The sequence below is a fragment of the Notothenia coriiceps genome, unplaced genomic scaffold (genome assembly GCF_000735185.1).
Source record: "Notothenia coriiceps isolate Sejong01 unplaced genomic scaffold, NC01 NC01_scaffold00004099, whole genome shotgun sequence".
In the NCBI taxonomy this organism is placed as follows: Eukaryota; Metazoa; Chordata; class Actinopteri; order Perciformes; family Nototheniidae; genus Notothenia; species Notothenia coriiceps.
In genome coordinates this window covers 11,799-24,379 of record NW_011336800.1, presented here as the reverse complement: position 1 = coordinate 24,379, position 12,581 = coordinate 11,799, and the positions used below count along the sequence as shown (strand labels likewise).

Here is a 12,581-nt window from a genome sequence, read left to right as displayed (position 1 = left end):
TGTTTGCTTCTTGGGTTTCTGTGACGTGTGAACACCCAAATCAACCACAAAGGACCGGATTGGACCAAATGGACCAATCCGCAGATCTTTTTTTATCTGCAAACCAGATCTACTTAAGGGCACAAATAACTAACCTTAACCTCAACCTGAACATGCAAATGTGTGTGAGAGCTGGACAAACAAGCTCAGCAAGAAGAGTACATTGAAAATGAAAAATGCATCTTTTAAAAGGAGAGGAATTTGCATTTGAAGCTGCACTTTTGTAAGGGAAAATAACACTTTCATATGTGTCTCTCTTTTGCACGCACATGAACACAAACACATTTTAAATGAGAGTCCAAGTGGGGCAGATGAGCCCCCGGAGAGCAGAGCAGTTTGGTCTGAAGCTCCTTTTCTCTCTTTTGTATGCAAAAACCTTGCATGACAACAAAGGGCTCAGAGAGTGGAGCAGGAACAGGCTTCAGCATCGGCAAGCTTGAATTTCTTCAGATATGATTTATTCAGAAGAAAGGGAAGGAGAGTGGGGCTGATATTTCTCCGCTCTGCTATTCAAGGGTACGTTTTCAAACGCGAAAGGAGGGACGAGGTAAAAACAGATGCGGTTTGCTATTATTCCATTGAATGCTTTTTGAATCTGAGCATCTATTGCAGGGGTGTCCAAACTTTAATCACCGAGGGCCACATACAGAAAAATATACGAAGGGCTGGTCCGCTCACTAGAGGTATATTGTCTCGTCAATCAATCAAATTTAGGTAAATTATTGTTGATATTGATGAAAAAAAAACACAGCTCTCCGCAGGGTTTCATTTATTGTGTTGGCAGCTCATTCCTTAAAGCAGAAGCCTCAGATTGCTGATAATAAGAGGAAATATGAAGGGTATATTTCAAGGTTGTCATGTAAATGTGTTATCGGGCTTTTTAAAAAAAAAACTAAGATATGTTAGAAAATGTTTTAAACTTGAATTGACTGATTAAATTATTAACACATGAATACTGTGTTATATATTTTAACATATATATTTAAGAAGTACAATAGCAGATGTTTCATTTGTGGGCCATATTTCATTATACTTTGAATTTGCTGAGGGCCGATTCAAAATGGTCCGCTGGCCGCATTTGGCCCCCGGGCCGTAGTTTGGACACCCCTGCTCTATGGCATGGCCTTTCTTTAAACGCAGCAGCCTTCAAAGCTTAAAACAGCTGATTCAAAAGGACAACATTGAGCGATGTCCCTCTCACCTTGGGGTTGACGATGATCTCCAGGTCCATGGCCTTCTGCTCCTGCAGCCTCTTGATGGCGGGCAGAGAGATCCACAGGTTGTTGGTGTTGAAGATCTTGAACTTTGAAACCGATTTGAACTCGTCCACGTGGGCTTTGGGCACCTGGGCGATCTCTAGCAGACGCAGCTTCCCTTCGTACTGGATCAGCGTGCCACCCTGAAAACCACAGGAAATTTATTAACAACATGTACTGAGTTTGGGATTAATGGATGAACTCCAAGGCGTTACAGAAACTCTCCATGCTACTCGCCACTCCATCCAAATAATAAGGATTATTTATTGTATTAAAGTTTGGTTAGCGTCAGTCATTTTCCACCAAAAGCAAGGCAGTCCCTAAGAGTTTATAGAAAAATAAGAATCAATCAAATTAAATCCAGTCTTTCAGTATGAAAAGGACACCCAAATTACACATGCCCTTATCATGTCCAGTAATCTGAGTTCTCAAACACTTGACATGTAATAAATTAATAACGAAACAACTGTAATCATCTTCTCCCACAGCAACTGTCGTGGCTTCCTTCCTTGTATTTCCATCAAGCCACTAGACGCCTTAAACAGACAGTTCTAACTCGTTTCTTTCCTTAAATTACTCACAGTTTGAAGTGTGGTTAAGAAGATGTTGCGATGTGTTTGCTCAAAATAACATAACAAACATTTGCACATGCAACAAAGAATATAGGCCTTTACAATATTCAAAAGAAATAGGCAAAACTCAAAGTAAAATAACAAAACAACTTAGGTATTCTTTCCGTCTTGATAATGCTTATAACTTAAAGGGTACTTGTACGGTAAGAGTACGGTACGTTACGGTAAGATAAGATAAGTACGGTTAAAAACTGTCCCTCGACGGCGTCTCTCAACAGGTTGCCCATCACTGTGGCTTTAGCACCGGCGCCATGGGAATTGTAGTCCTTTTATAGTGCGTTGACTACAGACGTCACAATTAGGTGGCCTTTCTTATCAAATCAAAATACTGGCTCTAACAGCAACTATATAAACCTTTATTTATTCCTTAGAAAAAGACTACTTCTGTTAAATTGTGAATATGTTTGGTTTAAGGCACTGCAACTATACTGGGATGTATTTGTATTGCATGACTTTAAAGTATATAATATCTAAAACAAAGCCAGAAGCACATCCTTTACTAAATCATATGTCAGTATGAATATACACGTCCTCCATTATGACACAAATTCCAAAACAACAAAGACAAAATAATAATAATAATAATGAAACAACTGTAATAGTTTGTTAATGTAAATTTGTATTTCCACATGTATATTTTTTTTACTTTTAATTCTATTTTGATGTTCACATTTTTTGATTGTTTATTTCTAGTGTTTTAATTTCTCTCTATGCCTTGTCTTTTTATGCTGCTGCAAGGCAAGCATTTCCCAAATTGGGATCAATAAAGTACTTCTTATCTTATCTTATAGCACTTCAACTATACTGTGATGTATTTGTATTGCATTGAGTATAAAGTACATCATATCTAAAACAAAGCCATAAGCACATATTTTCCTAGAAATCACGTCAGTATGAATATAACCCTCCTCCTCTCCTCACCTTGACGTCGGCGCGCGTCTTGTCCGTCACCTCCATGATGAACTCGCAGCGCTTGCCGTTGGGCTGGCTGACCAGGTGGTGCAGGATGTGGAGGTCCACGGTGGCTCCCAGGTTGTCGATGTTGGACACGAAGATGTACTCCTTGCCCTGAGCGATCAGCTGGTCCATGAGCCCCGAGTTGTAGAAGCTGGCGTAGATGTCTCCGTGCCCCGGGGGGTACCAGCCCTCTGCACTCTGCCCCGTCATGCTGAGGCTGGTGGAGACCGGGAGGAGCGACTCTTTGTTGATGCGAGGGTACCTGGAGAGAAGAGAAGTACACGATAAGATCAGACATCCTGTTTCTGTTCGTGTCCAGTTCCATTTTTACGTTCGTACGGCACCAACAGGGGTTCATTTGGATCAAAAACGTTGATAACCTGATACCGTTACTGCTGAAATGAATGAAAGACTGAACCTTTCATTTCATCAACAAGTATTTTTGTTTAAAGGTCCCCTATTATACTGTTTTTCATCAATATATCACAGGTCTCAGATATATACAGAGCCTGTCTCTGATTGGCTGAAACCCAAAACAGATCATTGCAGCATCCCATAATCCCCTCTGTTTCAAAAGTGCTGATTCTCTGTCTGTTACTTTAGATGAAAATAAGGAGCCCCTCCCCACGCCCCTCTGAGAGAGATTTGGTTAAAAAGAACACAAGGGTGCTCTAGGAGGAGATTCAGGTGATAAGGGGGGGGGGGNACTTCTTACATTTTCCAAACAGGCTGGTTCCTTTAGTCTGAATGTGTGTTTCAAATCAATAGGCACGCAATGACTCTAAATAATAATGATCACGCCACCAAACACACATTCAGACTAAAGGAACCAGCCTGTTTGGAAAATGTAAGAAGTAGAAAGTACAGGTATTTGAGTTCAACATGTAAGAAGTAGAAAGTACAGGTATTTGTGTTCAACATGTAAGAAGTAGAAAGTACAGGTATTTGTGTTCAACATGTAAGAAGTAGAAAGTACAGGTATTTGAGTTCAACATGTGAGAAGTAGAAAGTACAGGTATTTCTGTTCAAAATGTAAGAAGTCAAAGTAAAAAGTCGTCAGAAAAATAAGTAGTGGAGTAAAGTACTGATACCAGAAACATGTACTTAAGTACAGAAACAAAGTATTTGTACTCCACTACTTCCCACCTCTGTGCAGGAAATACATATTTCTTGAATACCGTGTACATCAGTGTGAACAGACGGCTGCTCATGATCTAGTTGAGTATTAACTTAGCAGCCAGTTCATTCTGATTTAGTTTGTAGTACACAGAACCTGATTTCAAACGGCATCTTAACCAAAGTAATAAAGAAATTAAAATGTTGATCTCATGATGGGGCTGGAGAGAAGGTCAGGGGATCACTAAAAAGCTTTAGGATTGATTTAGGGGCCACTTATGAGCAGAATCTCTTCCAACCAACAGTAGTTAAAGTATAGAGCAGAGCAGTGTCCTGAGAGGAGGGGTCAGCGAGGTCCAAATCCTCCTGCTCATGTAACTGAAGACTTCAGCCCTGCACGTTTTACATTTTTGGGGAAACGAGGGTTTAACCAAATGAGACGAAAGTCATTTGAGGTCTCAGCGAATCACAGATGTTTTAGATTAACTTGTGAAATACATTCTTAAATGAGTAGTACATGAGCTGTGTAACAACAGGACTCTGATTTGTATTTGTAGGTTCGTGTGTTCTGTTTCCTTGTGGTTCTTTAATGCAGTGAGAGATGGATAGAAAACAGAACAGTTACTTCTTGGCGATTTGAAACAGCAGTAATTGCTTTCTTGTTCTTTTTTTCTGCAGCAAAATATAACGTGTTATGTATCTATAGGTTTATTTAACAGGGACAATGCACATTTAAAAAACATGGCTGTAAATGCGGCACAGTCAGCAAAGAAGCTTTTTCTCTTCTGAAGTCCCCGGACAGATGTACAAAGTCACCCTAATGACAAGTTAAATCACAAACATGCAATATAGAGCCAGAGGCTACTAATAATAATAATACATTTTATTTATAAGCGCACTTTTCATTTGAGTAAAGAAAACTCAAAGTGCTACAGAGTAAAATGGTTGAAACAAAATTAAAAAAACAAATAAAACAACAAATTAAAAGCAGTGATGTTTACGCCTGCATGGCAACAAGTGGGGGTTTTAAAGATCTAGTAAAAGGTTATTCTAAAAAGATGTGTTTTATGGCCTTTTTAACTCAAACATACACGGCAACAAGATAGCCTGATAGAAACACAGAGGACAGATCTGAGTGCTAAGCATGTCTTTAAAAGAGTTTTGAATAAACATGTCTCCTCTCCTCTCTTTCTGTTCAGACGCTGGACGGCGGGCAGAACGTGGTCCAGCTGGAGACGGCGGTCGGGGCGGCCATTAAATGTTTCGATAACGCTCTGGGCATCAACGTGCCGCGCAGCCGCTTCCTGCCGGTGAAGACGACCTCCGACCTGCTGCTGGTGATGTCCAACCTGTACAGCCTGGACGCCGGCTCGCTCACCATGAGCCCCCGCAGAGAGTTCCCCACCACGCCCCACGTGAAGCTGGGCAGCTCCTTCACCAATGTACGGTCGATATTAGTGGAAAATATGTAACAATATGACAATATTTAAGATCTTGATGATTTATCACATTTATTGTATTTACTCTAAATATTCACTCATGTCCAAAGGTGACACTTTTGACATTTTGAAATTAAATAATGTAAATGAAGACAAAATTAAATATGATTTATTGCGGTGATAACTATTTTATTAGCATTAGAATTAATTGGATATAATATGATGTTCTGCTGAAGGATTCACGTTGTGTGTGTGTGTGTGTGTGTGTGTGTTTGTGTTTGTGTGTTTCAGGTCCAGGAGTATGTGAATCGCTTCGAGAGTATCCCTGACATGCTGGAGCTCGACCACCTGACCGTGTCCGGAGACGTCACCCTCGGGAAAAACGTTTCACTAAAGGTAAAACATCTTCAATCAAATATAGTTTAGAAACCAAACGCTTACAAGACACTTCAACAAATAGGAGGTATAAATAAATTAGAGCGACAGGAATACATGTAAGGCGCCTCAACTATGTCAAAGCAAATATGAACCCAATTTATCTCCTTAGACAGGTGAGAGAAAATTGGTTTTCAAATGGTTTCAATGGCGCAAACAGCTCGATATAAAAAATGTATTCAATCTGATGTAAAAGTGTCTCGGGTTGAGCATGAGAGCCCATCACATTATGTATTCTCACACTGAGACACACTGTGGGTAAAGAGCACCAGTGACGTCAGACGTGTTCTTTCATGTGGTGGAGATGACGAGCGAAGAGACCTTTGAGGCATACATCTTTAAACGTTTATCTGCACGTTTTAATTATAATATTCAGAGTTGCCCTCAGGACATTTACATTTTTAACAAGGACATAACAAAAACTGTCCCTGCTGTCCAACGGCTGTCATTGATTCATTGCTTTCATTACAGTAAATCCTAGTTTTAAAATGACCTATTTTCTCAATTTCTATCTTTATTTTTAAAATGTGTGCTTGTATTATGTATATAGTATTCTTATATACATATACATATACACATATTTATAGTCATAGGCGGATTTTGGAGGGGCCAGGGGGGGCATTGAAATATGTTACAGCATTACTACGTCGAAAACTGTTCCAAATATTTCGTATATCAATATTTTAATAAGGTAGGACACTTGTTAATAATATTGTAGCGTGTTCAAGTAACCAAGGGATATAGTAGTTATCAAATAAGTATAAGATGTGCACAGTTATGATAAGTTTTACAGTTCTGTAATGCACTGTTGTTGGGGGGAGAGACCGCCCCTTCCATATCAGTGTGTGTGTACGACGGGCATGGAAAAGTCAGTGTGGTGAGCACTGGCTTTATTGCTACTGTATCCGTAGCACCCAACGCAATAGTTGGGACTGTGTACTGACGTCAGTAAAAAAGGTTTGCCCCCCCAAGCACAAATGTGAAACTCCGCCTATGTTTATAGTGTATACTGACTTATTCCGTATCATTATTTTGTGTATTTGATTGAGATGTTAGATAAATATATATTTCTACTGTTGATATTGTTATATCTACTGTTTGTGTTTATTTATTGATTTATTGCTGCTGCTGCTGCTGCAACACAACATTATATTGTTTTATTTATTTTATAATTTGTGTCTTCCTTTGTTTTACTGAGAGGGTTATCTAGGTTTTACTGCTTGACCTGAATTTCATTTCTTGTTCTCTGTTTTAATTTATGATGTGTGCCGTGTTGTCAAAGCACTTTGAGCTGCACCTAGTGTACGAAAAGAGCTATTATTATTATTATTACTCATATTAATGTTATTATTAATCTAATCTCTGATAAACTACAACTCATTGCTCTTCCTCCTCTCAGGGCACCGTCATCATCATCGCTAACCACGGGGATCGTATTGATATTCCAGCCGGCTCCATGCTGGAGAACAAAATAGTTTCTGGAAACCTGCGCATCATGGACCACTGACGCCTTCTTCACACACTAAAACACCCTCATCATGTGACCTTGTCAGCTTTATCCCAGTCATGTGACCTGTTTCCTGACAGCGCGAGGAGGATGATTGATTGCATCTGCAGTGCTGCTTTGAAGCCGGGATACGGCGCCCTCTGCTGGCTGTTTACTATATTATACACCTTAAAGCTGTCATGTTAAATAATGACCTGTATGCATGATAGATAGAACAACCAACAATCTGATTTTGACTGTTAGTTCCTGCCAAAAAGGACTCGAACTAGCTCAAAAAAACAGAAACAAGTAGATTTGTATTGTCATCTTTATGTGCTCCTATAGCACTGCTAATGCAATCACATAGTGTTCTTACATGAGGGGTAAAGTCGTGAAGTGATGGAAGAGTTTAACCATTTATTTCAAGTGCAGAGACCTCCCTGTAGTGGCAATTCAACAGCAAATCACGCTGCTGGAGTACATTTTAGCGGCCAATACACCGAAACAAATCAACATAAATAATACGAACTTACAGTTTTATATGTTTTTTGTTTGTTTGAGGTTTGACTGGTGCTGTTTTCAATATTTAATCTTGTTGTCCCGTCTTCTTTCTAATGTATAACTGCAGCATTTGGGGAATTATTGCCAGTAGTGGAAGAAAACACACATTGATTTGCATTTCCTTTGTGAAATTGACTTTGTTTAGTCTGTTGTCTCTTGTAGTAAAAATGAACTGAAAGTAGCTTAGTAAATCTGAGTGAAATTGATAATTTATTTCAGTGACATCTTGAACATATTGCTAGTCAAATTTAACATTTTTAATATAAATATTTGAATCAGAGCAGCTTCAGTTTTTACATGACTGCAATAAATAATTACTTTTACAACCATCTCTAGAATCAAGTCTCAAGTGAAGTGAAAAATGAATAGTCAACTTCCTTCCAGAGCAAAGTGTAAATAAGACTTCTTCTGGGTATTTTCCAGGTTTGACTGAAAAGCTCCCGAGTGTTTGTAACTCAGAGGAGAAACTAGCGTGTGTCTCTCCACTGTAATGATCCATATCCAGGCACGACTACAATGCCATGAGATAATATGTAATAACTGATATATAACGTTAAATTAAAGGCCTTTCTTTGTTATGTCCCTGCGTGATGTAGACCATGAGAAATACCACAATGTTGTGTATTATTTTTGTTGTTGTTCCACATTGTGATGTTGTGTGAAACCTCATGCCTGCACTTCAGTATCAAATCTCTCCTGTCGCCTCTGTCCACCTACACACAGCAAAGACAGGAGGTGCAACACACACACACACACACACACACACACACACACACACACACACACACTCAGACGGTAGACATGTTCAAAATACAAAGTATGAAGTGTGAGAATACTTGAGATGGGTCCACGGACCGAAAGCCTGAAAGAAAATAAGTGTTGAACTGTGACGGAGGACTCAGTTCTGCCTCCTCAGAGTCTGAATAAAGTTGCAATGATGAAATAATGACGTGCGCTCATCTGTTGTTTCTAACATACTCACACTTTAAAGAGTCCTCTCCTGCTGATGTTCAGGTGTATATTTGTATGTAGTGTCTCTACATGTCTCCATGCTTTAATGTTGAAAAAGCTCTTTACTTGTCTCATACTGTCTGTGCTGCAGCACCTCTTTTCACCCTCTGTCTGAAACCAGAGCCCAGTGTGCTCTGATTGGTTTGCTGGCCGGCTCTGTTGTGATTGGTCAACTGCTTAGAGATGTCCCGCCCCTTAGCCTATCACGTACAGTGTGTTGGAGCGCTAGCCAATAGAAGTACGAGAGTTACGTTGTGATGTCACTTTGTTTTGGAAGTAAGACAATTAGTCTAATGGGGGCGGAGTGTGTGGGAGAGAAACTGAAAACACTCCTTAGCCCAGTCTTTAACACCAGCAGCACAAAATGAGCCGTCTGTGAAACAGCAAACATGTCCATATGGTTGATATAGATAGATAGATACCTAAAATAACGATATTAAAATGTAATGCAATCTTTTATTTGTTTCTAAAAAGAAAGATGTTACATCTCCCCTTTCACAGAGACTGTGCAGGGAGGTCAAAGATGTCAATAAGATTTCTTTATTTGAAAAATAGCTGACAGTTGATGATTGCTCTTAATGATTAACAGTAAACTCTTAAACGGTAGTAAGACACTCCATATGATCACACATTCACGGACATATCGGGAACCCTGTAGTTAATTTGGGCAAGTTTGAAGCATTGTAGAAGTGCCGCTCCACCACACAGAAGCTGAAGCCGTAGAGAGGCGCCTCCATGTCCCGCACTGTGCTCCACCTGCTGGAGTCTTCATCGAAACGCTCCATCTTACAGAGGTCGCTCTCGTTGTTGTACCCTCCGGCCACATACAGCTGCTCCTCCAGCACCGCCATGCCAAAGTGCCTGCGAGCGTAGATCATGGGAGTCATCGTGCTCCACTGGTTTGATAGAGGATCGTAGGCGATGACTCGGCACAAAGACGCGCCGTTGATGTGGCCTCCAGCCTGTGAGAGGAGGGAGATATTTACTTAAAACACATTTACCACAATAGAAACATACTCCATTACATACAGAGGGTCATCCACCTGACTAAGAAGTCTTCGATAAGCCAACTAGATTGTTTTTTTTTTTTATTCACTTCACGTTTTACTAAAATTGTTAGTTTTCAGTTTATTTAAATTGTATTCAAGGTTCAAAGCTTGTATTGTCATATGTACATAGCTACAGTGTAGTTATGACAATGAAATTCTTAGGTCAGTTTGTTTAAATTGTATTAGGTTAGTATCAAAGCATCTATTTGAAAGGCTACAAATAAATTACACCTGGTTAGGGCCTAATTAAGAGTACAAATTGGCTCTAATGTTTGAGATGCTATGATAATATGTTCATAGTGATTACACATTAAAGAAGAAACCACATGCTGTTGCATCACTGCTAATGCAATCACTAAGTCTTCTTACATAAAGAGGAAAAGTCAAGAGGTTGTAAACGTTTCAGGTCATTAAAACGCCTCAGATGTCCAAATCTCGTACACATAAATAAACCAGGTTGACAGCAAATGCAAACCAACCCAAACCACATGCAATTAAGTCCATGTCTGTGTCTTGATGTATGTGATTGTGTTTGAATGTTTTTTATTCCTCTCACCAGATATATTTTGTCTCTGTAGACGACAGCCCGAGCTGAAGCGCAGCCGCAGTCCATCGAGGCGATCATCGTCCACTCGTTGGTCTTGGGGTTGTAGCACTCGGCAGAGGACAGAGGTTCTTCGTTGTCTAGACCGCCGCAAATATATATCTACACAGGAACAATTTTAATATAATGACAGACAGTTGTAGTTGTTAGCCATACAACAAAACATAGCTCTAGGTTTGTCTGTAATAAAATACTTGCAACAATAACTGTTTCAGCCGTAGGCAAAGTGTTTGGAGCTTTTTAGCTAACATCATTCAACTAAGACGATAAACATGATTCCCATTGCACTCGCTAATTATCAGCATGTTAGCATGGATATGTTGCCACGCTAGCGATAGCATTTCTCCTGTTACACCTCTCTGTTGAAGACCTATTCGCAGAAGAAACATTAATTATTTATCTACAGTTTCACATTAAAAATCTGTTTCCCTTACAAAGGCGCTACAAGCTAAAGGCTAAGTTTGATTAGCTTGTTTCTCTTAAAACTTCCAGCCAGGTGTCCTGTTCAAATATAACCTATAGCCTATTTAAATACTAAGTAATTTATGTGTTCATGATGATTGTAAAAAACTAAGATATTGGAAGGGTCTTGTTTGTATTTGACTTAAACTTCATAAATGCTGGAACATGCTCAAAGGAGCCATTACAGGCAACTGGAGGTCACTTTTGCACAACTGCGACTTGGTGGAAGTTAAACCACTAGAGGTCAGCATAAAAAAAGGATTCCAGCTGCTGTTCAATTGCTCTTTAAGGTCGTCAGATCCTCCTACCTTGCCGTGTAGCGTCGCGGCGCAGGCGTCACTCCTGAAATCGAGCATCGGAGCGATCAGTTCCCATCGGTTGTTTTCCGGCTGGAACCGCTCTGCAAGTTTCTGTTCGCGCCCGTCAGTACCTCCGATGGCATAAATGCATCCGTTCAGAGCCACCGCACATACACATTTTCTGGGTTTGTGAATGGGCACCAACTCCTGCCACGTGTGGCTGACGAGGTCGAACTTACGCACGCTGCTCAAAATGTTACTCAGGTCAGTTCCTCCAATACAGTATATGAATCCATTGAGAAAGACGCAACCGTGCAGAACTCTAAAGGTCTTCTCCTGGCTGTTCATGGGCAGCCAGCAGTCGGCTCGGACATCGTAGAAGTCCATCCTATCCGTCAAACATTCTTTCTCGCTGCCTCCGATGGTCATGAGCACCGCAGAGGGTAGGCGGGCGCGGGTCAGAGGTCGCTCCAGATGGGCCTCTCGCAGGGTCTTCATGGCGTCGATCACCAAGGTCATGCACGACACACACTTCCTCACCAAGTTGTTGTTAATCACAGTTTCTACCAGGTAACTACTGGACATTGACAGCAGGCGCACCTAGATCGGGAAAACAAGGAGGATTTAACTAATAAGGAGTTTTTAAACCAATCATTATTTGCAGACACTTATTGATGTATTTTTTTTTTTAACTTAGTGTTTATTTCAGATTCAGTTTTATTATACATATGTTCACATTGTGGTCAACAGTTTTACACAAATATCAGGAATTGTGGCCTAGGGCTGGCCAATAAGATGGTATAAAATGTTCAAGTGAAATCCACTGGATTTGGCAATTCTGTTTCTACCGAAGTAGCTATTCTCGTGATTGTCTTGTTATCTTGCCATAAAAGAACTAGTAATATGATTACCAGACATTTTCACGGTCTTTTTGAAGCTTATTGAAATGAACGATGAGCAAAACCAGGAAAATATCATCTTTGTTTTCGTTGGTACTCTAAAGCAGGGGTGTCAAACTCAAATACACAGTGGGCCAAAATAAAAAAATGGGTACTAGTCGAGGGCCGGACTGGTTCAATATTTAATTGCAAAACTTATTGAAATGAACTTATTGCACATATTAAACCTGGAACTAACAAAGCTTAAATAATTGCCTATAAAAACAACACATTAAAGGATCAGCTGCATTCATTTCTTATGGCTCTATCTGCAGCTTTTCCAGAGTTATTTCTTAT

At 40.0% G+C, this 12,581-nt stretch overlaps 2 protein-coding genes across 2 annotated transcripts in view; one reads left to right on the top strand and one right to left on the bottom strand.

Annotated features, from left to right (window-relative positions):
* Positions 1-8,870, top strand: part of ugp2b (UDP-glucose pyrophosphorylase 2b) — a 30,438-nt gene extending 21,568 nt beyond the window's left edge. Inside the window, exons 5-8 of the mRNA XM_010767190.1 lie at positions 2,924-3,142; positions 5,200-5,442; positions 5,731-5,835; positions 7,274-8,870. Coding sequence (XP_010765492.1) covers positions 2,924-3,142; positions 5,200-5,442; positions 5,731-5,835; positions 7,274-7,381 — 675 coding nt within the window. The 3' untranslated portion in view covers positions 7,382-8,870. The remainder of the gene's footprint in view (positions 1-2,923; positions 3,143-5,199; positions 5,443-5,730; positions 5,836-7,273) is intronic.
* A 586-nt stretch (positions 8,871-9,456) lies between these two features.
* Positions 9,457-11,860, bottom strand: LOC104942000 (kelch-like protein 10). The gene is made up of 3 exons (XM_010767185.1): positions 11,356-11,860; positions 10,538-10,687; positions 9,457-9,894 (listed from the first exon to the last, which is right to left on the bottom strand). The coding sequence occupies exons 1-3, from the start codon at positions 11,842-11,844 to the stop codon at positions 9,565-9,567; spliced, it is 969 nt and encodes a 322-aa protein (XP_010765487.1). The 5' UTR covers positions 11,845-11,860; the 3' UTR covers positions 9,457-9,564.
* Between the last annotated feature and the right edge of the window lie 721 nt (positions 11,861-12,581).